A 26,164-nucleotide genomic window follows, 5' to 3' on the forward strand; every position below is an offset into this window, starting at 1 on the left:
CTGTTGCATTAACACAAATACAGACAAACATCTGTAGCCCATTTCACACTGCCATTTCAAGGCAGGAATATCCACCTCGCTGTTTGTGTGAAAGCTACAGAGGCAGAATGGGACAGTTTCTTTCCACCTGTGATCCATTGTACCAAGACAGTTCAGTTCAGTTCTTCCTCTACTGATGGTTATTATGTGATGTAATTTAGAGCAAAAAACATATCTAGAGTACATGACTTTCCACAGTACGTGATGGTTCTGGATCTCAACCACCATTATAATGCTGGCATGCTGTATAGAATGACACACTGAGGAGGCTTCATGCTGGCTCTGCTCGATTCAGTGTGAGCAAACAAAGGCAGCGTAGAGGCGAGCCTTCATCCCCATGATATAGGTGTATCTCTGTCTGAGATGGGCTGTTGTATCTTTGATACATTTGAAAGATTCCTTGAAAAATGATATCTAAAGTGTATAAAAAATAGTACATCAAGTATTAAAACAAAAACTTTTCTGTTTAAATTTTTAGTATTATTGTGTTTTGTTATAAATTCAAGTGGATGTAAATAATGTCACATATTTTGTTCAATAAAAAGAAAAATATTTTATAGTTTGAGTGCCTGGAAAACCTATGAGGATAGGACAAACTGGACAGTGTGAAAGGGACAGTGTTGGACCTAGAGTATTATCACCTCAATGTGCAGCTCCCCTCAGTGGTACAGAGCTTTATAGCTCATTATTTATCCGACAAGCTAACAGCTTTACCGTGTTGATTCACTCCCTCGCACTGATAGCATTGTTTGTAGCATCTCTGTTCCCAAAGAAAAAAAGTGATGAACATAGCAGAGCCTTCAGCAGCTAAAGAGCCAGAGAGCCACACAGCATTTGTGCATGTGGAGCAGAAATGACGCTTGCTTGTGAGGATGATTTTCCACTTGCAGACACTGTTCTGTGCAGTTGTATCATGTGCATGTGCCTGGTTTTATTGTGTGCGGGTTTTGAGACTAATCAGTAGGCTTTTGCCTATTTCTTTCAAGACAAAACCAAAAAACAACACTGATTTGGACATCAAGTACCATGGCAACGGTAGAATCTTTGAACCTTCGACGAATTTGAGTCAGAACTTGGATTTTTTTCTCTTGTCAGTCGGTTTAACAGTAAGCGAACTGAACTGAGTTTTTGTTGGTTTTGTTGGTTTGTCAGGAGGATTACACAAAAACTACTTTACAGATTTCTACTGAACTCACACGGAGGATGGGTCTCAGCTCGGAATAGACCTCATTAACTTTTGGTGCTGATCCAGTTAAAGTGATGGGTTCCAGGACAGTTTTTTACTCACTCTCTTTAACATTGTGACATGGGTTTTTTCAACATTTCCATTAATTTCACAGGGAATAATGCTGATGGATCCTGATGAAAAACATCCAGTGTATTTAGGTGGCTGGTATCTATGAGTGAGTACAATCTGATGCGGATCCAAGAACTGTTTATCTTATATTGTGGTTTAGCAGTTATGGATGATTTCAAATTTTGGTTAATACAAGGCTTTGGGTTTGATATTGTATTGGGCTTGTTTGAATTAAGACTGTTGGGCCTTGGTGGAGGTATACACTCTACTGTGTCCCATTGTAGTTAGTAGATAGATTTATTCAGTACACAGAACAGAACTGCTGCGCCCATCACCAGTATCCATGTTTTAATTATTTAAAGGGACCATCACCAATGACCCCTCTGTTCTTCTTAACCTGTGTTTTGTCTACATAATACAACATGCTGTGGTGCTTTGCCATCACTATTTGAGGTAATGTGCGTGATGAGTAATAAAGTGGCTGACTGCAGGAATCAAGGCCGCTGTGTCGGGTCTGTGTTTGTGTGTGTGTTTGTATGGGTGGTATGACATTGCTCCCCTCCCTCCCATCTTAGTCTTGTGAATTTGATGGAGCGTTGTAGCAATGTACACACTGCCAGTTTTGGTGGATCATTTTTATGGTCAGTGGTAATGTGGGCTGACTTTGCTGTATACTGCAGTCATGCAGTGATTTGCTTACACCACACACCCTCAACCAGCCTCTGGAATTTCCCTGTGGATCTCACTTTACTTGAATACTTAAGTGTATCAACAGGCACTCCACTTACTGCTCTGTCTTTGAGGACTTTAGTGTGTGATTGAGCATTATAGATACATGTCACACAGCATTACTTTGCAGAAATCCACAAAGAATAGGCCAATAAATCAAACCTTTATTAAAGTCAAGCTCCATTAGTGAAGGCTGTAGTTTATGGCACCCATACTCTTACAGATGATATGTAAGAATGCGGTTAGACTGCCTTCAAGTGTCCAAAAATGACCACACCTATGGTATATATTGAGTTGTAAAAAAGGGAACTGAACAAATAAATTCACGTCTTAATCTCAAAAGTTAATAAGCGATCTCGGAGCAGAGTCTGATGTGAGTCAGGTGTTTGTTCCTCCAGAATGACAGCTGCTAACAAAGCTCCACTAATTTGGTAATAACCACAATTACTTCACAAAAAAAAGCTTAAGATAGTTATTATAGTTATTTTGTTCCATAAAAGCTTGTATAGTGAAGCGGCAAAGTTAGGAATAAAGCAGTAACACTCTCTGAAATTGATGAAAACTGAAAAATGATGGAACAGTGAAATCCAGCTGATATCTCGAAGTGAGAGAGGAATGCAGAAGAGAAACTAAAGAGATTCATTTTAATGAAGGTTCTCTGTTATCCAGGTCATGGTAATTCTAAGAGCTGTATTGTAGGCAACTGGACTTGTCTCATTTCCTGAAGACGTTTCAGCTCTCATACAAGAGGCTTCTTCAGTTCTATCTAACTGGAGGGGAGGTGCAGGCTTTTAAACTGTGTGTGTCTTTACAGAGTCTTTACAGTTGGTCATCATGGGTTGGTCGTGGTCACAAGAGGCGGGAAGTGCAGGCTTGGCTCTTCTCTGGAGATGGTTCATCACATGGTCTGCACACGTATAATTGGTCTTGGAAACATTAATCAGTTTGGTATGGTTTGACTTGCTGCAGCTCAAAGTGCTGATGGTAAAGCCCCACACAATCACAGGAGCTGTCTGACATTATTTTCAACTTTCCAAAAAAGTGTGTGGAGGTGTGAAAGTAGGCATGCTTTGAAATTCCCTCTTATATTTTACTTGAACTACTTCTGTTGCTTTTCATGTGAACAACCAGTGTTGGGAATAACGGCGTTAGAATAAACAGCGTTACTAACGGAGTTACTTTTTTTCAGTAATGGGTAATCTAACTAATTACTATTTCCATCGTTACAACGCTGTTACCTATGGAGGACCAAACCTGACATAAGTATAAATAAATAAATAAATAAATAAATAAATAAATAAATGCATAAATAAATACAGAAATAAATAAATAAATGCTGAAATAAATGTATAAATAAATAAATGCATAAATAAATACATGCATAAATAAATGAATAAATAAATAAATGCTGAAATAAATGTATAAATAAATAAATAAAAGTATAAATAAAATAATAAATGCTTTTTATTTATTTATACATTTATGTTCACCTACATTTATTTATTTATACATTTCTGTTCACCTACATTTATTTATTTCTGTATTTCTGTTCACCTACATTTATTTATTTCTGTATTTCTGTATTTCTGTTCACCTACATATATTTATTTCTGTATTTCTGTGTCCATATGTAAATGAGGAGGTAGGAGGTCCTAACCTCAGTCAAGAGCATGATTGGTCAAATCGGAGAGCCAGACAAAAGCAAACGATTCCTGATCTCAAGCCTCGCTCTCTGTAACGTTGTAAACAGCTCCAGTTATCTTAATGGCCTCGACCAGTGTGAAAGGTTGACTGGCGTTCATTTTAACTTGCGAGGGTCCCAGATGTGCTGGTGGTGTGGTTTGAGAATCCTGTCTGAAGAGCCATGTCCGCTAACCAGGAAAAACATTCTGCTCATCGCTCCAAGTCATGTATACGTGTATTCGTTTTGACGTGGCTTGAACACTTCTATCCACACGGAGAAGCCGGGGCTGCGACTTGCAAACCACTGCTAGACGAGCGCTACAGAGCACAAATCGTCCAAAAGTGCATGTTGTCGGTCTCATATCTTTGTCGTGAATCTCTGTACTCTTAAACAACTCATGTGTGGAACAGTATTAAGCATTTGTTCACGCCGAACGGCTCGAGAGCGGCGTGGACACCGCTGTTAGCAGTTAGCTGCTAGTTAGCTTTTAGCTGCTCGCTGCAGCGCTAAGAGCGTAGCGTCCAGGTTAACTATTGACACATGTTACCACCGAGAGTGAGATACATGTCTGGGCTTTCCTATGAACCATTGTCGCTACTGGTGTTTGTATCACAGGTTGATCTGGACGTCTCACGATTTGCCACAGCTGATTGACCTCACACTGAGCTCGGGCTGGATGTCAACGTACTCTGCAGGCTGTTTGACCAGCAGGCTGTATGACAGTGTACACTTTTCACACCGACTTAGCTTCAGCTTAATAACGATGTATGCGGCTCGGAACGATGGCTTTAAGCGACCATTTGAACAGTGCGGAATGAAAAATACCCGATGGTAACCGGTGTCACAAGGTAGCCTGGACGCTGCGCTACAGCGAGCAGCTAACAGCTAACATAAGAGCTAAAAGGGGTCTCCACGCCGCTCTCGAGCCGCTTGGCGTGAACAAATGCCTCAGCCTGTTCCACCCATGAGTTATTTGAGAGTACAGACATTCACGACAAAGATATGAGACCGACAACATGCACTTTTGGACGATTTGTGCTCTGTAGCGCTCGTCTAGAATACACATATACATGACTTGGAGCGATGAGCAGAACGTTTTTCCTGGTTAGCGGACATGGCTGAGGATCCCTCTCTCTCCAGACGGGATTCTCAAACCACACCACCAGCACACCTGGGACCTTCGCAAGTTAAAATGAACGCCAGTCAAATTCATAACTAAACCAGAGCTACATGAACAAATGTCAACAACTGCAGCTAACAGTTAGCTGAGCGGGCTTGCTGGTAGCCAGCAACATTCCTGTACAGTGTACAGGAATCAGCGCTGCTAGTAAGGCAGAAGTAGTAGACCCTCATCGAGCACACTCCTGTAACCAATCATGCTCTTGACTGAGGTTAGGAACTCCTACCTCCTCATTTACATATGGACACAGAAATACAGAAATAAATATATGTAGGTGAAGAGAAATACATAAATACATAAATAAATAAATGTAGGTGAAAAGAAATACAGAAATAAATAAATGTAGGTGAACAGAAATGTATAAATAAATAAAAAGCATTTATTCTTTTATTTATACTTTTATTTATTTATTTATACATTTATTTCAGCATTTATATATTTATTCATTTATTTATGCATGTATTTATTTATGCATTTATTTATTTATACATTTATTTCAGCATTTATTTATTTATTTATGTATTTATTTATGCATTTAAGCATTTATTCATGTATTTATTTATGCATTTATGGATTTATTTATTTATTTATTTATTTATTTATTTATACTTATGTCAGGTTTGGTCCTCCATAGTTACCGTTACCGACTATTAAATGTGGTGCGTTACAAACTGAAGCTGCTCATTGAAGCTGTTGTCATCTGACTCGGCTCTCAGCTCCGGTGAGGGAGGAGGGAGGGGCAAGACAACCGCATAGGTGATGATGATTGGCTCTCTAACGTTGAGTGAGTGAGAATTCTTAAGCCAATCAGTGGCAATGTTCGGTTTACACACAAACCACACACGCACACAGCAGCCTCGCACACACAAACTAGCAGAGGTAAACTGCAGCAATGGCGAGTCCGGAGGGAAAGTTAACGTTTTCAAAGTGGAAGTACAGACACTACTTTAATTTCCTTTGTCCACATCCGTTGTAAGCAACTCTGATCTAATGAAGCATCTCTCAGTGGCACACGCTTCTACAAAACTAACACTGGCCAAAAACTTCGTTGCTGACGCTTTTGATGATGATAGCAGGCCAGGTGTGGCTAACGTGAGCTCCGCTAACAGCTTCACAAAAACTTGTGACACAGACTGAACTGAATGCAACGATAGACAGGTATGTTGTTGAGAACTTGCTCCTGTTAACAGTTGACTCAGACTCCTTCAGAGCACGCATTGGCAAAATATCTGGGAGAGCAGGTGCCAGTCCGCCATGCAGAAATACATTTCCTAAATACATATGTAGATGCCGAGTACACTAAAATGAATGCCGAGCTCAAAAGGGGGAAGAAATAACGCAATAGTTACTTTTCCTGGTAACTAATTACTTTTATAGTGGAGTAATTCCGTTACTAACTCAGTTCTAACTCACTTTTTGGGAGAAGTAACTAGTAACTATAACTAATTACTTTTTAAAAGTAACATGCCCAACACTGTGAACAACCAAGAGCAACTCCAAGTCCTTATCACCCTATGTACTATTCATTGTGTCAAAACTAGAAGGTTCTTGGAGAGAGGTGCCTGGATGCAGCTAGGGAGGAGGCTATAATGGCACTGATAAATCAGTGATAATGAGGTTTGATTCTGCGTACTGAGGCTGGTGTCGCTGCTGTGAGCTTGACCTTCCTCCTCTCCCTTCTCCAACAACTTGAATGAGTGGGCAGCTCCACCACAATCTGTTTTGTTGACTTCAGGTTTGATCTCGTGATCAGCATCAATTTGCCAACCCATTCACACTTCTTTTGTTTTTTGTACATTTGTCAAAGCACACGTTGGCCCTGTACCCAGGAACCCAACCACTGCAGATTGGTTACCATCTTTCCAATAGTCATGATATGCCTTGAAAAACTGATTCTGAACACGTGATTCTGAACACCCACCATCAGACCACCGCTGTACCCCCACCAGTTTCATACATGGCCAAACAAAGGACAGAGGATGCTGTCACAATGTCTCCTTCTCTCCCTCTTACTGTTTGGAATCACCAAGCAACCTGGCTTCAGTTCTTTTTGTTGACTCCAGCTCTGCCCACCTGTACACTACTGACTGTACCAGCCCTCTACATCATCCTGCAAATACTCTAACACTACTGCCATATTTGGACTACTACTCAGTAAGATTAACTCAATTACAGGCAGTCAACGCTCTTATTTCTCTACTGACACAATGTCGTCAATAAGCTCAATTTTAATCAACAAATCACTTCTATCTAACAATCCCAGCAAAGAGCGTATAACTCAGAGCACTGTCTGTTCTCCACACCTCCTATTAGAACTCAGCCTAACATGCAATTAGTTTGATTAAGCAAGTAGTTGTCAACTATTAAATTAATAGAATTTTGATAATTATTTATCATTTTAAGCCATTTTTAAAAAAAAATTCTGATTGTCACACCAAAACAGCTCATCGATTAATCAAATCAAATGATTGAAAGATTAATCAATGATGAAAATAGCTGGGCACGCGGGTAGTCGAGTGGTTAGAGCGCATGCCGCGAAGGCAGTAGACCCTGGTACGAATCCGGCTGGAAGACCTGTACTGCATGTCACTCTCTCTCCCCTTTCTGATCTATCCACTGTCAAATAAAGGTGTCTATGCCTAAAAAGAAATAATGAAAATAGCTGTTAACCCGAAATCCCACCAGATCCATGTTTTTTCCACCACAGCAGAGGAGCAAGGTTTCACTCTCGTCTATGTGTTAATTCCCCTGGCTCCGCTGTGTTGTGTATCTGCTACGTTGCAGCTCCAGTGGTCCAGACCCTTCTGTAGCAGAAACGCAAGGCTTCTATTTCTGCCGGATGCCAGAGCACAAACCAGCAATTTAGCAGAATTCAGCACAGAGCAGACAGGAGGTCACACACAGAAACAACAACATGACATAAATAAATATAATATTCCCAATAAACACTTTTCTAATCCTTCAGTTGGTAACACTAACCTTTTGTCTGTTTGTTGTTGTATTTATTCCACATAGTATAACCAAAGTTCTGCGTGATTATGTAGTTATCACAGGAACTCCTCGGTCTTGCGGTCTCCAATATTGCTGCATTATGCTGAACTCAAAACACAGCCATTGGGGGTTGATAGGCAATGGAGCAAAAACTGTAGCAGTGTAATTCTCAAGTTAGTTGTAGACCTAATTCAGCCCACCCTACAATCCTGTTCCCTCTGCTCTTTACCATGTCAACCATCTTCAGCATCACACATTGTGCCTCTGAAACTCATCGGCCTTCATCACACCAGATTACTCAAACGTCACCTACAGAGCCATCACAAGTAAACACTCACAATAATAATAATAATAATAATAATACATTTTATTTGTACAGCGCTTTTACAGCTCTCAAAGACGCTTTACATAAAACCAAAAACAGAGGAAAAATACATAGAGAAATAAATAAAAAGTACATGTAAGGACAAACAAACAATATGCAAGTAACTGTGTGTGTTTGTGATTACAAAAAAAAAAAAAAAAAAAAAAAAAAAAAACTGATGGGGGGCACAAGAAGATAGCTATTATTGCAGGTTAAAAGCAGATTTAAAAAGGTGGGTCTTGAGTAATGATTTGAAGGTGGATGGGTTAGAGCAGTCACGGATGTGTTTGGGGAGGGCGTTCCAGAGGGAGGGGGCGGCTATGGAAAAGGCTCTGTCGCCCCAGGTGCGGTGCTTGGTCCTGAGCGGGTGTGAGAGGAGGTTAGCGTCGGATGATCGGAGGTTGCGGGTTGGAGTGTGGTGGTGGAGCAAGTCTGTGAGGTAGGAAGGGGCCTGGTTATGTAGGGCTTTGTGGGTGAGGAGGAGGAGCTTGAAGTTGATTCGATATGGGACAGGGAGCCAGTGTAAGTGTTGTAGAACAGGGGTGATGTGTTCGTGGGAGCGGGTGTGGGTAAGGAGGCGGGCAGCTGAGTTTTGAATGTACTGAAGTTTGTTGAGAACCTTGGATGATGAGCCATAGAGGATGCTATTGCAGTAGTCGAGTCGTGAGGTAATGAATGCATGGATGAGAGTTTCGGTGGCAGAGAAGGAGAGTAATGGACGAAGGCGAGCGATGTTCTTGAGGTGAAAGAAGGCAGTTTGGGTGAGGCGGCTGATATGATGTTCAAATGAGAGGTTATTATCGAAGATGATACCAAGGTTGCGGATGAACGGGGAGGGTGACAGGGTGGTGTTATCAATGCTGAGGGAGAAGTTCTGGGTTGATGTGGCAAGGGATTTTGGGCCGATGAGTATGATTTCAGTTTTGTCACAATTCAGTTGAAGGAAGTTAGTTTGCAGCCATGATTTTAGTTCTGTCAGACAGTTGGTGAGGGTGGAGAGGGTGGCAGGGGTGATGGATTTTGTAGAAATGTAGATTTGGATGTCATCAGCGTAGCAGTGGAAATGGAGACCATGACGGCGGATGATGGAACCAATGGGGAGTAGGTAGAGGATGAAGAGGAGAGGACCAAGCACCGAGCCCTGGGGGACGCCTTGAGGGAGGGGGACTGTGGAGGAGGAGCAGGTGTTGATGTGGATGAACTGATGTCTGTCGGTGAGGTAAGATTTAAGCCAGGAAAGAGCAGAACCAGTGATGTTGAGTGATGTTTGTAGGCGGGACAGGAGAATGGAGTGGTTGATGGTGTCGAAGGCTGCAGTGAGGTCAAGGAGGATCAGTATATTGAGATGCCCAGAGTCTGCAGAGAGGAGGAGATCGTTAGTGATTTTCAGGAGAGCGGTTTCGGTGCTGTGTTGTCGGCGGAAACCAGATTGGAATAGTTCGTATAGTTCATGGGAGTGGAGGTGGGTTTTGATTTGTGCGGCGACCACGCGTTCCAGAATTTTTGACAGAAAGGGGAGGTTTGAAATGGGACGAAAATTTGAGATGGTGTCAGGATCCAGGGCGGGTTTTTTGAGGATTGGGGTGACAGCAGCCAGTTTCAGGGTTTGGGGGACAAAGCCAGAGGTGAGGGAGGAGTTAATGATGGTAACGATGAGTGGGGAGATTGCTGGGAGACAGAGTTTGATGATGGAGGATGGTATGGGGTCCAGGATGGATGTTGAACTTTTCATGTTTGTGACGATGGGGAGGAGTTCCAGGGGGGAGACAAGAGTGAACTGTGAAAGGGGTGGAGTGGTCGGGCCGGCGGGAGGTTGAGAGTCAGAGGTGGTGGGGGGATTGCTAAGTTGATTGTAGATGGAGTCAATTTTGGACTGGAAGAATGACAGGAAGGAGTTGCATTTGTCAACTGTGATGGAGGAGAGGGTGCTGTCGCAGGGTTTGAGGAGTTTGTTGACGGTAGAAAATAGAGTCTTGGGGTTGTTGGAGCCAGAATGGATGAGCTGTGAGTAGTAGGAGGAACGGGCAGAATTGAGGGCATTTTTGTAATCTGAAAGGTGGTCTGTGTAGGCATGGAGATGAACTGTGAGACTGGTTTTCTTGTATAGTCGCTCAAGCTGACGTTTACGGGTTTTCAGTTGATGGAGTTCGGGAGTGTACCAGGGAGCTGTGTGAGTGAATGAGACAGTTCTAGTTTTGAGAGGAGCCAGTTTATCAAGACAGAGGGACAATGTGTTGTTGTAGTATGAGACCAGGTCAGAGGGGCATGCAGTTGGAGGGGGTGTGGATGCGGACAGAGTGTTGGCCAGAAAGTCAGAGAGAGCTGAGGGGTTGATGGACTTTTTGGTTTGAGCCAGGTGTTCAACAGGAGGAGCCTGGAGAAGCGCGCATCTCCGCGACCAAGTGTGGGAATGGGGCCAGAAATAAAAACGGACTTTCCACAAGTGCGTAGGAAGTCAAAGAGGGAGTTAAAAGCACTTTTGGTCAGTTCGGTGGCACCCTCAGCCAGGTCGTTGGTCCCTACATGCACCACTATGCGGGTTGTGGACGAGGGGAGTGACGGCAGCAGCCCGGGGAGTTTTCCCAGGATTACGGGGACTGTGGCTCCGGGGAAACAACAGGTGGTGGCGTTGAAAAAACGGATATTTCTGGTGATGGAGTCCCCAATAATTAGCGTGGTTGGTGAGAAAAGTGGGCGAAGTTGAGGTGGCGGACCAGGGTCAGGGCCGCGTACTGACCGCAGGAACAGTAACTGGGGGCGGGGCTGACTGGACAGGTGTTGCGGTGGACCGGCCTTTTCGGGCCCAGGAGGAGGGGAGTCCTTCAGCGGCATAGGATGGTGGATGCCTCCAGCGCGCAGGAGAACGGCCTCCTTTAGGAGCTTGCGGCGAGAGGCAGAGATAGTAGTCCGGGAGAACAGCCGGTGATCCGAGCCCGAAACAGAGCGGCTCCGGGCAGCGGCGAGCAGCGGCGGGGAGGAGGGCTCGACACCATCCCCGGGCGCCGGGCAGCTAGGGTGGCGAGCTGGAGGGACCGCCACGACGGTCCCAGACACAGGGCAGCCCGAGCGGGAAGAGGACGCACCGGCAGCCGCAAAGGCACACTGGACCGCGGGGGCATCAGAGCTGGAAGCCGCGGGGCAGTCACCCGCTGCAGGAGTGAAACTAGCCGCCCCAGACGTGGCGCCGCCCAAGCCCGCAGCCGGAGCACCCGCGGTCGCAAGCGGCGAGTGGCCGACGGCCCCGCCGGGTGTGGAGGTACCGGAGCCAGGAGCCGCACGATCACCAGTGGCCGTGTGCAGAGAGCTGGCGGGGGCGCCTCCAGTCACCGAGCGAAGAAGTGGGCTGTCGGCCAGGGACTCGAAACGGTTGGAAAGGCTCAGGCGAGGAGGAGAGGCAGTCGCATGCTGGACTCTCTGTCTGTCACGGATAACAACTTCAGACCAGGATGACTGGAGGCTGGGTGTTGAGGAGGTGACAGGCCGTGGGCAGGTGGAGGTATCCCATGGAGCAGTATCCTGGAGTGCCGCTTTGAGTTGGATTATGTGCATGGATTGCTCGTGGGCGATGTCCAGACAGGAGGTCAGCAGGGCCTGTTTATTCTGCAGCTCCTGCGAAAGTCGACGGATGCCTTCTTTGAGGTCAGTGATCTGTTTGTTTGCCTTGGTGAGAGAGGTGTTTTTGCAGGCCATGATTGTTGTGGGCTCCAGCTAACAGTGGAGCTAACAGCAAACAGCTAACAGCTCTCTGCTACCGGCGTTTGGTTGGAGCTTCACTGCAGAAACTGTTAACTACTAAGTGAAGTCAATTGATATCTTTACGTTTTAAACTGTCAATCAGACTCTGATGGACATGATTTCACTGTTCTCTGAGACTAAACGATACGATCGATCATATGACAAGAAAGGGTCCACATGCTGAAAACTTTAGACCTCAGGTTTGTCTCAGGAAGCCACAACGAGACCCCGAGTCAGGTCAGGCAGCCAGGGTGCTCGCTCTCTCTCACTGTGTCAATAGCAGATGACACTGATCACGCCCTCAGTCACCACTTCACATTACTAATGTGGCCGCAGATCCAGGACTTAAATGGAAATAATGCTTGCCTCAGCTGAGGTTTTGTCCATTCTGCCATTACAGCTGCTGTGAGCTGGGATACAAGAAGACATTTGTTTCATTTTTATCTGTTCTACTGGCTGTGAAAACGAATCTCCCACTGTGACAATAAAATCTAAATTGTGAGTGAAAGACTGAAAAGCAAAAAATCAATATTGAGTATAATGATATATTAGTTTGAGCAGATATCAGTCTTGGCCAAGTACTGGGTTCTTTTTGTGTGTGTCCATGTGGACTGGGCGCTCAGGGGTAGAGCCAGCATCTTGTTATCTGAAGGCCGCTGGTTCAATTCCCCTGGTCTGCATGTTGAAGTGTTCTTGGGCAAGATACTGAACCCCAACCTGCTCCTGATGTGCTGGTCAGCAACTGCATGGCAGCCACCACTATCAGTGTATGAATGTATGTATGAATTACTGTACGTCACTTTGGACCAAATTGTCCTATAAATGCCCTAAAATGTAAATGTGCTTTAAGGTGAGTTTGCGTCTGCCACAGTATGTGTCAGTATGGGCCTCATCTCAATACGTCCAGTGTTGTGTTACAGCACAGCAGACTCATTCATGAGGCTCTGAAGCAGTTTGTGTAAACAGTTCGCCTTCAGCTCTGCAGGAGCTTGAAGTGTGACTTTCTCTGTTGACGGATGGCAAGAGAGTGAGCGTCGCTAACCCGCCTCTGCCTCAGCCGGTCAAAATGCCAGCTTTTAATGTTGGCCAACTGATCAGCATCGGGACGAGTGGAGGGATTAAACATGCTTATGTGTACTTCTTTGCTAAAAGAATTGCTGTAATTCATTCAGGCCACAAGCTTCCAATAGAGTAGTTAGTACAGTTTTTGATCCCTGCATCTGTTTGCCTCTGCTGTATGTCCTGCTGGCAGTAGTTCAAAGGTGATTGCATCACTGATGTTACTATTTCAAACATGGCAACAATTCAAGTGGCTTGTGGAAGTGTTGGTTAACCAGCACACTATTCACTCTTTCATGTCACTTTTATGAATAGGTTCAGACGTTATTGTTTCCCTCACGATGAACAGAGATGACTTTGTTGATCATCAGACTTCCAATCTTGCGTGTCTGGGTGGGTCCGTGTATCTTTTGGTTATTCGATTTTCCTTTCAGAAATGGGTATTAAAAAACAAAAAACTAGTGGTTATTTGATTTTCGTTTTAGAATATAAAAATTTAAATTGAAATACAAGGCGTTTTTCTTTTTCATGGACGAAAAAGGATGAGCGAAATTATAAAAATGATTCGATTTTCATTTTCTATTTCATATTACAAAAAATAAAAATCACTAGAAAACAGAAACAGAAAAAAGGTCTGTTTATTCATATTCTGAGACCGGATGTTGTCATTTACTGGACGGTGCTGTGTAGAAGAAACAGTAGGCTAGTAGGCTACGGCGGGGCAATCTACCGTGACACATGGATATGGAACTGCGGTCAAGCCAGCCGTCACCCCGATCTCAGTGGTCAAGTATTCTCAGCATTATGGTAAATGCGGACTTTCGGTTTTCAAAATAAAGGTATTAAGAACAGTAAGCTATAATTCGAACCTACATTTAATAAAATATGTTACATTAAAGTGTTTCATGAGCCCATGATGAATAAAAAACACTTAATATCAGGTATGTGTGAAAAATGCCAAAATAAAAGTCCCATATTCATGCCTCCAGTTTGCATATTTTCATACATTTGAGCTATTGTAAAAACACTGCTCAATATTTCCTTGCTATGGATGGTATATTTGACATCTACACATATAAGACTACAACTATACTTGATATCAAACATTTTTACTGCACCAATGTGGAGAAATTCAACAATAAAATTCCCCATTTGTACCTCAAAGTGGCATATTTTCATATATTTGAAATACTGTAAAAACACTTTGCTCAATAATTCCTTGCTATGGATGGTATATTCGACTTCTACACATATAAGACTACAAGCATACTTAATATCAAGCATTTTTGTTACACCAATGTAGATAAATTCAACAATAAAAGTCCCATACCTGCAGATTCCATACTTTCATATATTTGACGTACTGTAAAAACTCTTTGCTCAATAATCCCTGGCTATGGATGGTATATTTGACTCTTACACATCTAAGACTACAACTATACTTGATATCAAGGAGAAATTCAAAAATAAAAGTCCCATATTTATGCCTGGAGATTGCATATTTGACCATATTTGAGCTACTGTAAGAACACTTGTGTAGAAGTCAGATATATCACCCATAGCCAGGAATTACTGAGCAAAGTGTTTTTACAGTACGTCAAATATATGAAAATATAAAAATAAACAAACAGTTTAGCCAGCTCTCCTCAGAAAAACGGTGTTCTACCTTCACTACGAGGTCGCCTCCGAGGTTCATCTGCGACGGAATCCAGCTGCATTCTCAGTAACAACAGTTTATAACCTGTAGTCAACCATGAATCCCGAATATGACTATTTATTCAAACTGTTCCTGATCAGTGATTCTGGTGTCGGAAAGTCTTGTCTCCTCCTCCGGTTTGCAGATGACACGTACACAGAGAGCTACATTAGCACCATCAGTGTGGACCTCAAGATCAGGACCATCGAGCTGGACGGAAAGACCATAAAGCTTCAGATTTGGGACATGGCCGGTCAGGAGAGGTTCCGCACCATCACATCCAGTTACTACAGAGGAGCGCACGGCATCATAGTCGTTTATGACGTGACAGACCAGGAGTCCTTCAATAACGTCAAACAGTGGCTACAGGAGATCGACTGCTACGCCAGCGAGAACGTCAACAAGCTGCTAGAAGGCAACAAGTGCGACCTCACAACGAAGAAGGTTGTGGATTACACCACAGCGAAGGAATTTGCCAACAACCTGGGGATCCCCTTCCTGGAGACCAGCGCCAAGAGTGCCACCAACGTGGAGCAAGCTTTCATGACCATGGCGGCCGAGATCAAGAAGAGGATGGGCCCCGGGGCCACGGCCGGCGCCTCAGTGAAGTCCAACATCAAGATCCAGAGCAAGCCAGTGAACACCTCGTCCGGAGGCTGCTGCTGAGACCCGACAACTGCCACGACCTGAATCCATCCCCGAGCCCACGACCAGTCTCAATGTTACCATGATCCACAGGGAAAGAACCAGAGAGAGAAAGAGGGAGAGAGAAAGAGAGAGAAAGAGAGAGAGGAAGGGAAAGACACGAAGACTTTGAGTGGACCGGTTTGTAATTGTGTGTGCAGCTACAACACCAGATTTCTACCACACCATTTCAAAGTCAGCAGTAGGTAGTAATCACTTCGAATGAAGCACATGCTTAAACCAGCATCATGCATGTTAGACCTGATCAGAAGCGAGTGGCTCAAACTTCAGCCAGGAAACGCTCCGATAACGTCACCTCGCAGAGTCGCCCCTGACAAACCACGTGCCTTTGTGGCAGGAGATTTACATGACATGTATGCCTTCGGTGCTCCTGTGTTGTCGGCATATTCCCCCTCATATGCCCGCAGTCGTGACTTCTCAAAGAATCCACTTTGTATGATAGCAGTAAACATTCCTGTATATATCTATATTCGGCTCTGTGTGCTCTGCTGGTGTCCACGATACAATAAGCATGTGCTGCACTGGGAGACGTGACATCAGCCGTGTGTCTTTCTCTGCTAATGTTTCTCAACCAACAGCACAACCGCAACAGGAGAAATGAAAACCACCATTCCCAGCTTGAGAATAATCTATAAACTGTATATATTTATACATAAATGTAAGAAGTGATTTGCAAAATTGTGTAGAGAAGCAAGTGAAGCGAATGACATGATAAGTAGCAGGAATTAGTAATCTCGGCACATGATTTGTGGCTGCGGACATTTTTGTGGCACAATGTCTACTATTAAAACAATGAAGGAGATCTTTGAAAAAAAAAAAAAAAAAAAGAAAAAAATATATGAAAATATGGAATCTCCAGGTATAAATATGGGACTTTTTTTGTTGAATTTATCCACATTGGTGCAGTAAAAATGCTTGATATTAAGTATGCTTGTAGTCTTATATGTGTAGAAGTTAAGTATACCATCCATAGCCAGGAATTATTGAGCAAAGTGTTTTTACAGCACCTCAAATATGGTCAAATATGCAAACTGGATAATGGGACTTTTATTTTGGCACGTCTCTACACTGGTGCAGTAAAGATACTTGATATTAAGTGTTTTTTCTTCATCATGGGCTCATGAAACACTTTAATGTAACATATTTTATTTTAAATCTAGGTTCGAATTATAGCTTATTGTTCTTAATACCTTTATTTTGAAAACCGAAAGTAAATACGCTGTTTCTCCGCATTTACCATAATGCTGAGAATACTTGTACACTCGAAATTTAAGTGCGGCTGATTTCACCACAGAGATCGGGGTGACGGCTGGCTTGAGTTCCATACTGCCACGGTAGATTACCCCGCCGTAGCCTACTAGCCTACTGTTTCTTCTACACAGCACCGTCCTGTAACTGACAACATCCGGTCTCAGAATATGAATAACAGGCCTTTTTTCCGTTTCTGTTTTCTAGTGATTTTATTTTTTGTTATATGAAATAGAAAATGAAAATCGAATCATTTTTATAATTTCGCTCATCCCTTTATGACCATGAAAAAGAAAAACGCATTGTATTTCAATTTTCATTTTTATATTCTAAAACGAAAATCAAATAACCATTACTTTTTTGTTTTTTAATACCAGTTTCTGAAAGGAAAATCGAATGGCCAAAAGATACACGGACCCAAAAGATACATGATAATCTGTAATTCAATTGAGAATAAAAAATAAAATATAAGAAAATAAGGAAATTAGTTGTTATTGGCAGAACCACTGAAGTGGATTATGAGCCACTTGCCACAGTTTAATTGTTTTAACTAACCATTACCACGGCAGACTCCTCTATAGAGGGTGATTTTAGAAGTTAGTGCATGAGAAGAAACGTAACAAACTTTGTGAAACGACTACAGCAAATTCCAAATCATCATTGCCATCTCTGTAAATTCAACATTAGGAAAAATACATTAAGATGTACTTTGAATAACTTTTTCAACTTATTTCACCATTTACACCATGTTTATTAAATAATATTTATTAAAGAATGAAGTGTAGGAGTGTAGAAGAAAAGAACCTCAGTGTTTTAGTGAGTTTTATACACTGTGCAGTGGACACAGAAGTTAACAACAAGGCTGTAAATTCTCTCTGGCCTGTAAGTTCTTGGTCAGTACTACGTATAATATACAGGTATTACAAGTATTACATATTATATACCGGTATTACAAGTATTACGTATTATATACAGGTAGTTCTGATTAGATTTGTGTAGGCTCAATATACAATGGTTTAAGGGCAAATGGCTGATAGAATAACGTGCTTCCTGGGTTAAAGCGAATACTATTACTATTGTAATGATGAGGAGGAGCGGCTGAGATTCTGGTGACTCATCCCAGGTTCACTCTTGGCTCCGACAAAGTTTGAATAAGAGAGACTTGTCGGCTCAGAGCACAGTACACCCGTCGGGTGTAACACCAGATGTCATGGTGGAGACAGGTCTCTGTGGGCACAACAGTCTCTGCTTTAACATTTTGCGGCCCCATTTTGTCAGTTTCCTCTCACTGTGACCAGATATAAGCCAAGAGGAGTCTTAACCCAGGCTGGATTATCATAATTCATATATCTTATTCCAACTCTCTTTCTCCCTGGGGAGGCCAAACAGTCAGGTCAGATGGTTGAAAGATGCCGTGGCGTTCACCTGCGTTCTTCTCCTGCTTTCTTTTGCCATAGGCAGTACATGTTGCAGCAACAAGCTGAAAAAACTTTTTTTGCATCATTTGTGGAGCTACTAGCCACTATAGTATGCCTTTAAATAAGGAACAAACACTGAAAAATTAGCTTCAGCTTAGTGTGTGTTTGACATGGTAAACGATAAGGAGAGAGAAGCTCTTTGGAGGCAGCCATAGTGAAACACAGCAGCAACAGAAGTATTTCACAGGTGGCTGTCAGAATCTTGAGAGTTGGCTGAACAAACAGTCAGGAGCTGCATCAGACACTAAATCCCTCTGCTGCTGTCTATTTCTGCTGTCCAGTCACTTACATACTACAAATCCATTCAGGATGCAACTTTTTCCCATTCCGCAAATAAAAAGGATTTCCACAAGCTTGCGCAAATCTCACCATAACAAGTAGATGACATTCTGTGGAGATGGGGCAAAATAAAATTTGACGAATCACTTGGTCTGGCCTTCACAGTTACCAGATCTCAGCTAAGGATGACACAAGTCTACTGAATCAGCATTCTACCCACATTTGACCCATTTACATAAGCATTCAAGTGATGCAGTAGATGACCGTTAGCCCTCCCCCCATGTGGAGAAGCAGCGTGAAGCACTGTCAAGGAAGCACACATCAAGCGACCCCAACTGTCACTTTAACATTATAGAAGAGCCAATGTTATAGTATGTCTGCCCTTTAATATGTATAACTTACATACCCAGTAAAAAAAAAAAGAAAAAGGCAGTCCAGTTTTCATGGAAACTAAAAGTACACGTAATTTAGCCAAGAAAGTTTCTCAAAGTTATGTTAGCATTCACATTCTTTATGACACTTTAAATCAATCTTCAGTTCATACAAACAAATCAAGCAGTATGCATTTCTGACTTGTACTTTTCATTATTCTTTTTATACTATTGATATTTGCTGAAACTAGGGCTGCAACAATTGCTCGAGTAACACGAATAATTCGATTACAAAAAATGATTGAGGCAAAATCTCTGCCTCGAAGCTTCGTTTAATTCCTATCAACCGTATTATGTGGCCTGCTTAGCTCAGGAATCATGTTTCCACACGGACTGTTATTGTGGACACACACCGCTACATTCAGAATTGAAACCGTCCGTAAAAGTCAGAGAATGTCCAAAGTTTGGGATCATTTCACACTTAAAAAAGAAGATAACAAAGTACAACGTGAACTAGCGTACCACAACAGCACGTCGACAATGATTCAACATCTGAACCGAAAGCATTCAGTTGTTCCAGCTCACCAAGCATCGCCAACACAAGCTAACTAATTTAATGGAGCCTTCCGTCACTAGTTAGAGCTTATGTCATTTGTGGAGGCAGTGGCCTGATGTCGGTATGACCAGATATCATGTTAAGATGTGGAAACTACTTTGTGTTAAATTGCAAGATTTTAATAGACTACACCAAATAAATCCTTTTGACATGTTTAAGTACAAACTGGACTTGTTTCAGTTTTCTTGAAGATGTTTCACTTCTCAGCCACGAGGCTTCTTCAGTTCTGACTAAAACTGTGAAATAGAAATAATTTTTTCATGTGATCAGTGTTTATATTGGTCAGATATAATAATAGATACAGTATATTTCTTGAGCAGCTAAATGTGTTATCACTTTTGTATAACTTTTTATACAGAAAAGCAGACAATCCGACATTGTCATCTTTCCCAGTGATCATTTCTGTCGCATTTACAGTAAATTTACATTTACAGATTTACAGAAACAGAAACAAACCGTATCAGCAGAGAAATATACTATATATATATATATATATATACACACACACAATATTTAACTTATTGAAAATATGAGTTCAAAATATTTTTCCTCTCTCTCTGCCTGCCTCTGTCAGCTGGTCTCAGGCCACATGGCTGGTTGGTTGCTGTGGTTGTAAACTCGCTCTAAACAAACTGCAGTGTTTCTCTAATCCCAGGCTTCTGTCTTACATTACAGCCATCAATTTAAGACCTCTGGGCCTCCTAATTCACCGTGCCTTGGGATGCTTGAACCACACACATGGTTTACAGTATTATGCTGAACATGTGTGTGTGTGTGTTCTGCATCATTTGTCAGACATGGCAACACATATAGCTGTCACGCTACGCATGTCACCCCAGTCCTTTGTAAGCGTCTTTCAAACACTTCCAAACACATGGTTGTAAATAGTGTATGAGGCTGCTGCTACTGTGCATGGCAGCTGTGGTACTGGTTTAATGCCAGTGGAAATATGCAGAGGTGGAAGTAAGTCACATACGTGCAAGTCATAAGCAAGTCTCAAGTCTTAACCTTCAAGTCTCAAGCAAGTCCCTGTGATGAAAATCAAGCAAGTCAAGTCAAGTCATTGCTATTTCTCAAGCAAGTCAAGTCGAGTCATGGCTAAGGTCACACAAGAAATTCGTATGAATGTATTCTTCATATCTGTAGACACAGTAAACAGAAGAGGGTGGTTCGGCAATAATACGATGTAATTGCATAGTTGATCAACTTTAGATTTTTTTTCAACCCCATGAATACAACAATAAGATTCGATTAATATCAACCCTGGAACTGCAGCATACTGCACATCCTGACAGCTGAGAATATTACTCTCAGGTATTGTTCCTCCTCCCCCTCTCTAATAGGAGGCTGAAAATCACAGGACCTGTCTGTTCTGTCCTGAAATGTGTGTTTCTCTTCTATAAACACATTCTACATCTCGGGGCAACGTCTTTACACATACAGGCCCCTTCTCCTTTCAAACGGGGCAGAGCTCCGTGAGTAACAGTAGGAGAGACACAGACACAACACCTGGGGGAGAAGCAGGTCGCGCAGACATGCACGAAAAAACAAGTGCGTCGCACCAAATGTGTGCTGATACGGTGTCGTGTTGGGTTGTGAGCGCGTATAATGCGCGCCTACATTTAAAATAATGGCTTTGTGCGCACTGAAGACGCTATATCTGAAACACACACGCGCTTTTAACCAAGACAGCGGCCAGAATCACCCAGACATGAAAAAATCTTTGAATCCAAATTTGATGATTTTCGGAGCTCGCTCCATGCTGCCTCTCCTCCTCTGATCCTGCCGCCACAGTGCCACTCTGGCACGCACCGCGTCAGACAGTGGCAGAGGGCAAAGTATCAAAAATGAAACTTACGTCTCAATATGCTCAAAAAAAAAAAAGAAAGAAAAGCCAAGACTTTCGAGTCATCTGTGTCAAGTCAAAGTCAAGTCGAGTCTTTCATCAGTGTTAGTCAAGTAAGTCTCAAATTTGCGACTCCAGTCCGACGCGAGTCAAGTCATGTGACTCGAGTCCCCCACCTCTGGAAATATGAAGCATCATAACTGATCTTTAAAGGGTCACCTCACAGTTTTTATACATCAAGATCTGTTATTAGTTACAATGAGTTTTAATTATGTGAAAATATTTGCATAATGTGGCTGTGGAGGAGCTTTGTGGAGTCATGTGACCATGACCATACAACAATGTCATGTCATCAGGATTATCCTGGTTTGGGTTTGGAGACTATACGTTTTTTAACAAAGACCTCAGCCTGGACATGTGCAGTTTAAAAGGTATGGACTGTATCATGTAGTGACAGTCTAAACAAAAAACTATGATGTTGCGTTATGGAAAATTTATGATCCAGTGTTTTTTGACCCATTCCAGGGACTGAAAGCCAGGATATGTAGTCATCTGATACCTCAAATTGACCTCTTTGTAATCCGTCTCTTTCAAGCCTTGTATATCTGTACATATACAGTAATGTTGCCATGTTATCACGCCCAGCTGCCGCATCGCGTCATGTAGAGATGCGACATGTCCAGGGTTGTGACATAACCGGCGCAGTGTCCAATCAAAACCAGCCCAACAACAGAAGTCAAAGTATGCCCAGCATTTACAGTTCAGCAGTGTTGCCATCATTGTTAAATGTTTTGTAATATCTACAATTTTTTTTTTTTTTACAGTTTTTACTTCATATCCGTCCACTGTAATATATGCAATACCTTATTTCAGCTGGAAATTTCTCATATTGTCTCACTATATTTTAGTCATATCCTTTTAGTAAATACATGTGTAAATAGGTTATGTATTTTCTGATAGCATTTTTGTTTACCTTCTTTCAACTATACACCTTATCCTGTGAACTCCTGTGTTGTGTCTTGGGTGTAGTAAGATGTTCCAACACGACAACCCAGAGGAAACGAAAATTGGAAAAGTACGGAGCCCCTTAAGGGACATGAGGGAAAAAAAAATTATGGGTGAAAAAAAAAAAAAAAAGATGTCATTTTTGCGGGAGATCTCGCAAAGACAATTCTCATCTTTAGCTGACAGGAACTCAAAATAATGACTGTATTTCCAGCTAGAAAACGCGCATCTCTCTCCTCCCTCCATTGTTGTTTGTGTTTGTGTCGCTGCGTGGTGTTACACGTGAGTTTGCTCGTGCTGAAAACGTGACTTGTGGCACACGTGACATCACTCCCCGAGTCAAGAAGAAAGCAGAACTATATATTTTTACTAAGGAAAATGACAAAAATAATGATAAGTAACTTTAATCTGATTACTGGTTTGTAAATGTTGACGTGTTAGATTACTCGTTACTGAAAAAAGTGGTCAGATACCGGCATCACTGCGCAGATAGTCTTTTTTTTTCCGGGGAAATTTCGAAAATTTCGAAAATTGGGCTGTTTAAAGATGCAATTTCAACATAGTTTGAGAAGGAAAGGAAGGCCAATCGTTGGGTCCTCATCGTCATATTTTCATCACAAATAAAGCTAATTTTCCCTCACTATAGGCCTACTGAGTATTTTTTCTATATTACAGCCTATAATAAGACCTGCGCTGTGTGCATAGGCTATAAGAGCAGGTAGAACATTCCTTATTATCATTTCTTGGCTTCACTGACTATCTGCATCAGGCCTGCAGGAGGCTTTGTAGGTATTAAGAGACAAATGTCGTCATTTAACATCGTCAATAAACCCACAAACGTAATAAAAATCTGCAGCATTTAATGTTATAAACCCACAAATGTAATACATTTTCCACAAACGTAAGAGCTGCTGCCTACTACAAACGTAACATGCTATTTTCTACACATGTAATAACTATTACGTTTGCAATGATTTATTAGTGGGGAGGTGAAAATCTTTATTGTAATAACTTCCCACGAATGTAATGATACAATGAATTATGGTCGGGGTCGTTGTTGTTTGTTTGTTTGCCTATACACCTACTAATACTACTGACCGTGGGCGCAAAATCCAGCTGCTGACTCTCCGCTGTCACACAGCGGATCCCCGGTGACCAAAGTGTCAGTTGGACTTCAGAAGGGCCAGAATTCAAAACTACTAGAACGGCCGTAAGCGGTCATTTGGACGGCTAGATTTAAACTCTAGAATCTGCCATGTAAATACCCGACTGAGTGATGAATGCATTCATTGTGTCATGATATTTAAAAAAAACAAAAAAACAAAAACGAAATAACCCCAAAATGAACATGTTCAGAAGTTTAATTATACATTTATCAATATTCACATCATCGCACATAGTAAACTGTAATCATTGCATATTTACACAAGATTTTAATAGAGAAAACTCATAGAAAATTAACAACTAAAAGTAACTTACTTTACTATGAAACATTTTATTTTAACACTTAATATATAATAAAACAATAATAGTAGAATAATAATCGAAAAAGCTGGAAACGAGCTGATCTAAATCAAACAAAGAGCCGCTGTGATCACTGGTCACATCTCCGCACATTACCTCCGCTCTCGTACAGTTATCACACACGGGCTTGTGGCATTTCAAGTGTCTGGTGTTTGGTTCCGTTTGCAGCGGACCGGCACTGCCTCCGTGTCCGTGTCAGCGAAACGGCTCTTTTTTGTGTGTGTTTGTTTTAGATCAGCTCGTTTCCAGCTTTTTCGATTATCATTATTTATTTTATTATATAGTGTTAGTGTTAAAATAAAATGCTTCATAATTAAATAAGTTACTTTTAATTGTGTTTTCATGTTCTGGGTTTTCTCTATTAAAACCTTGTGTACATAGCAATAATTACGGTTTACTATGATATCGATAAATGTATAATTAAACTTGTTAATATGTACACTTTGGTGTTATTTCGGTTTTTTTTTTTTTTAAATATCATGATAACAATGAATGCATTCATCACTCAGTTGGGTATTTATATGAGACATAGGGTTTAAATCCAGCAGTCCAAATGACTGCTTACTGCCGTTCCCTGCGCACTCGCCCGGCTGCCGGCTGCGCATAGAGATCGATGTTGTCCGTCGAGCTCGGAGGACGGCTTATTTTAGTAAAAAATCTGGGTTTTGGTCCTTGTAGCTCGCAGTCTATGCTATCATGGTGGGACAGAGGCATCATTTGTGTTTGAAAAACGTTTCACTTCAGATTTAATGATCCCGGAAGTTCGAATCTGTGAATATCTTTCCAACTTTACCAACGACCAGCAAAGTGTTACAGCTTTTGCAAAATCTTTGCGAGATCTCGCAAAAATTACATGTCCCTTAAGGGGCTCCGTAGAAAAGAGATCTCAGTAGTGTCTCATTCATTTCTCCTAGACACTATGACTATGAGATCTAAGTGAGACCAAAGTGAGGCTGTGGCTGATTTCTCCTGTTTCTCAATTGTTTCTCCTGAGAAACAGGTGCAGAAAATCTCAACTTGGGCTCCCTGTAAGTTTCAAAGGAGATCTCATTGAGCTCTCATTGAAATTTCAGAATGTCTCCCCAGTGCTGGAAAGGAGCAAGGTTTAAGCGGTAAAGTCTCAAGTCTCACCTATTGCTCCTATGGAATTTTAGGAGAAACAAATGAGAAATGTTTGAGACCAAAAAAGACTGCAAGACTGAAATGAGAACTCTCATTGAGCTCCTTTACGGCTTTATAGCCATAAAGGAGCAAGCTTTGAGCAGTAAAATTTTCCTCTGGGAATAACCCAGGAGCTAGACTCTCTGACACCGCCGTCAGAGAGTCTAGCTCCACTCCCACAACGTCACTGGCCTTGCAGACAAGTTGTTCAGTCTTTTCGCGTCCGCTCCCCTCAGCCTGCTTTCCCAGCACACAACAACGCAGAGGATAGCACTGGCCACCACAGACTCATAAAACATCTTGAGAATAGTCCGGCAGATGTTGAACGACTTCAGGCATTTCGGAAAATAGAGAAGGCTCCGTCCCTTCCTAAAGAGGGTGTTAGTGTTCTTTATCCAGTCCATTTTATTATCAGTGTGGACCCCCAGATACTTATAATCCTCCACAATGTCCACACTGACCCCCTGGATAGAAACAGGGGTCAACAGAACCTTGGTCCTCCTCAGGTCCACAGCCAGTACCTTGGTCTTTGTCACATTGAGCTGTAGATGGTTTTGCTCACACCATGTGACAAAGTTGTCTACAGAAGTCCTGTACTCATCCTCAACACCCTCACTGATACATCCAACTATTGCTGAGTCATCCAAGAACTTCTGGAGATGACAGGTCTCTGTGCAGTAGTTGAAGTCCGTGGTGTAGAGGGTGAAGAGGAATGGAGAAAGGACAGTCCCCTGTGGCACCCCAGTGTTGGTGACCACTCTAGGACAGATGGTGTTGAATAGACTGGAGAAGTCAGAAAACATGACTCTCACAGTGCTTGCTGGTTTGTCCAGGTGGGCGTAGACATGGTTGAGCAGGTAGATGATGGCATCCTCAACTCCAAGTTTGGGCTGATAGGCGAAATCTATCCAGGGTCTTCATGATGTGGGAGGTCAGTGCCACAGGTCTGTAGTCCTTGAAGCCACAGGGATGCATCCTCTTCGGCACAGGGACAAGGCAGGACGTCTTCCACATCACAGGGACCCTCTCTCTCAGGCTCATACTGAAGACTGAAGTTCTCCACATAGCTGGGGGGCGCAGGCTTTGAGCACCCTGGGGCTGACACCATTGGAACCTGCAGCCTTGCCCGAGTGGAGTCTCACCAGCCATCTCCTAAC

The 26,164-nt window shown here is 42.4% G+C and overlaps 2 protein-coding genes across 2 annotated transcripts in view; both read left to right on the forward strand.

Moving 5' to 3' along the window:
* Positions 1-26,164, forward strand: part of tgfb2 (transforming growth factor, beta 2) — an 83,184-nt gene that overhangs the window by 44,832 nt on the left and 12,188 nt on the right. The window lies entirely within an intron of this gene.
* On the forward strand, positions 14,708-15,533 carry LOC115567019 (ras-related protein ORAB-1-like). Its single transcript, XM_030393152.1, has one exon. It carries the CDS (start codon positions 14,832-14,834, stop codon positions 15,438-15,440), a length of 609 nt encoding a protein of 202 aa, XP_030249012.1. The 5' UTR covers positions 14,708-14,831; the 3' UTR covers positions 15,441-15,533.

The sequence above is a fragment of the Sparus aurata genome, chromosome 17 (genome assembly GCF_900880675.1).
Source record: "Sparus aurata chromosome 17, fSpaAur1.1, whole genome shotgun sequence".
NCBI lineage: Eukaryota > Metazoa > Chordata > Actinopteri > Spariformes > Sparidae > Sparus > Sparus aurata.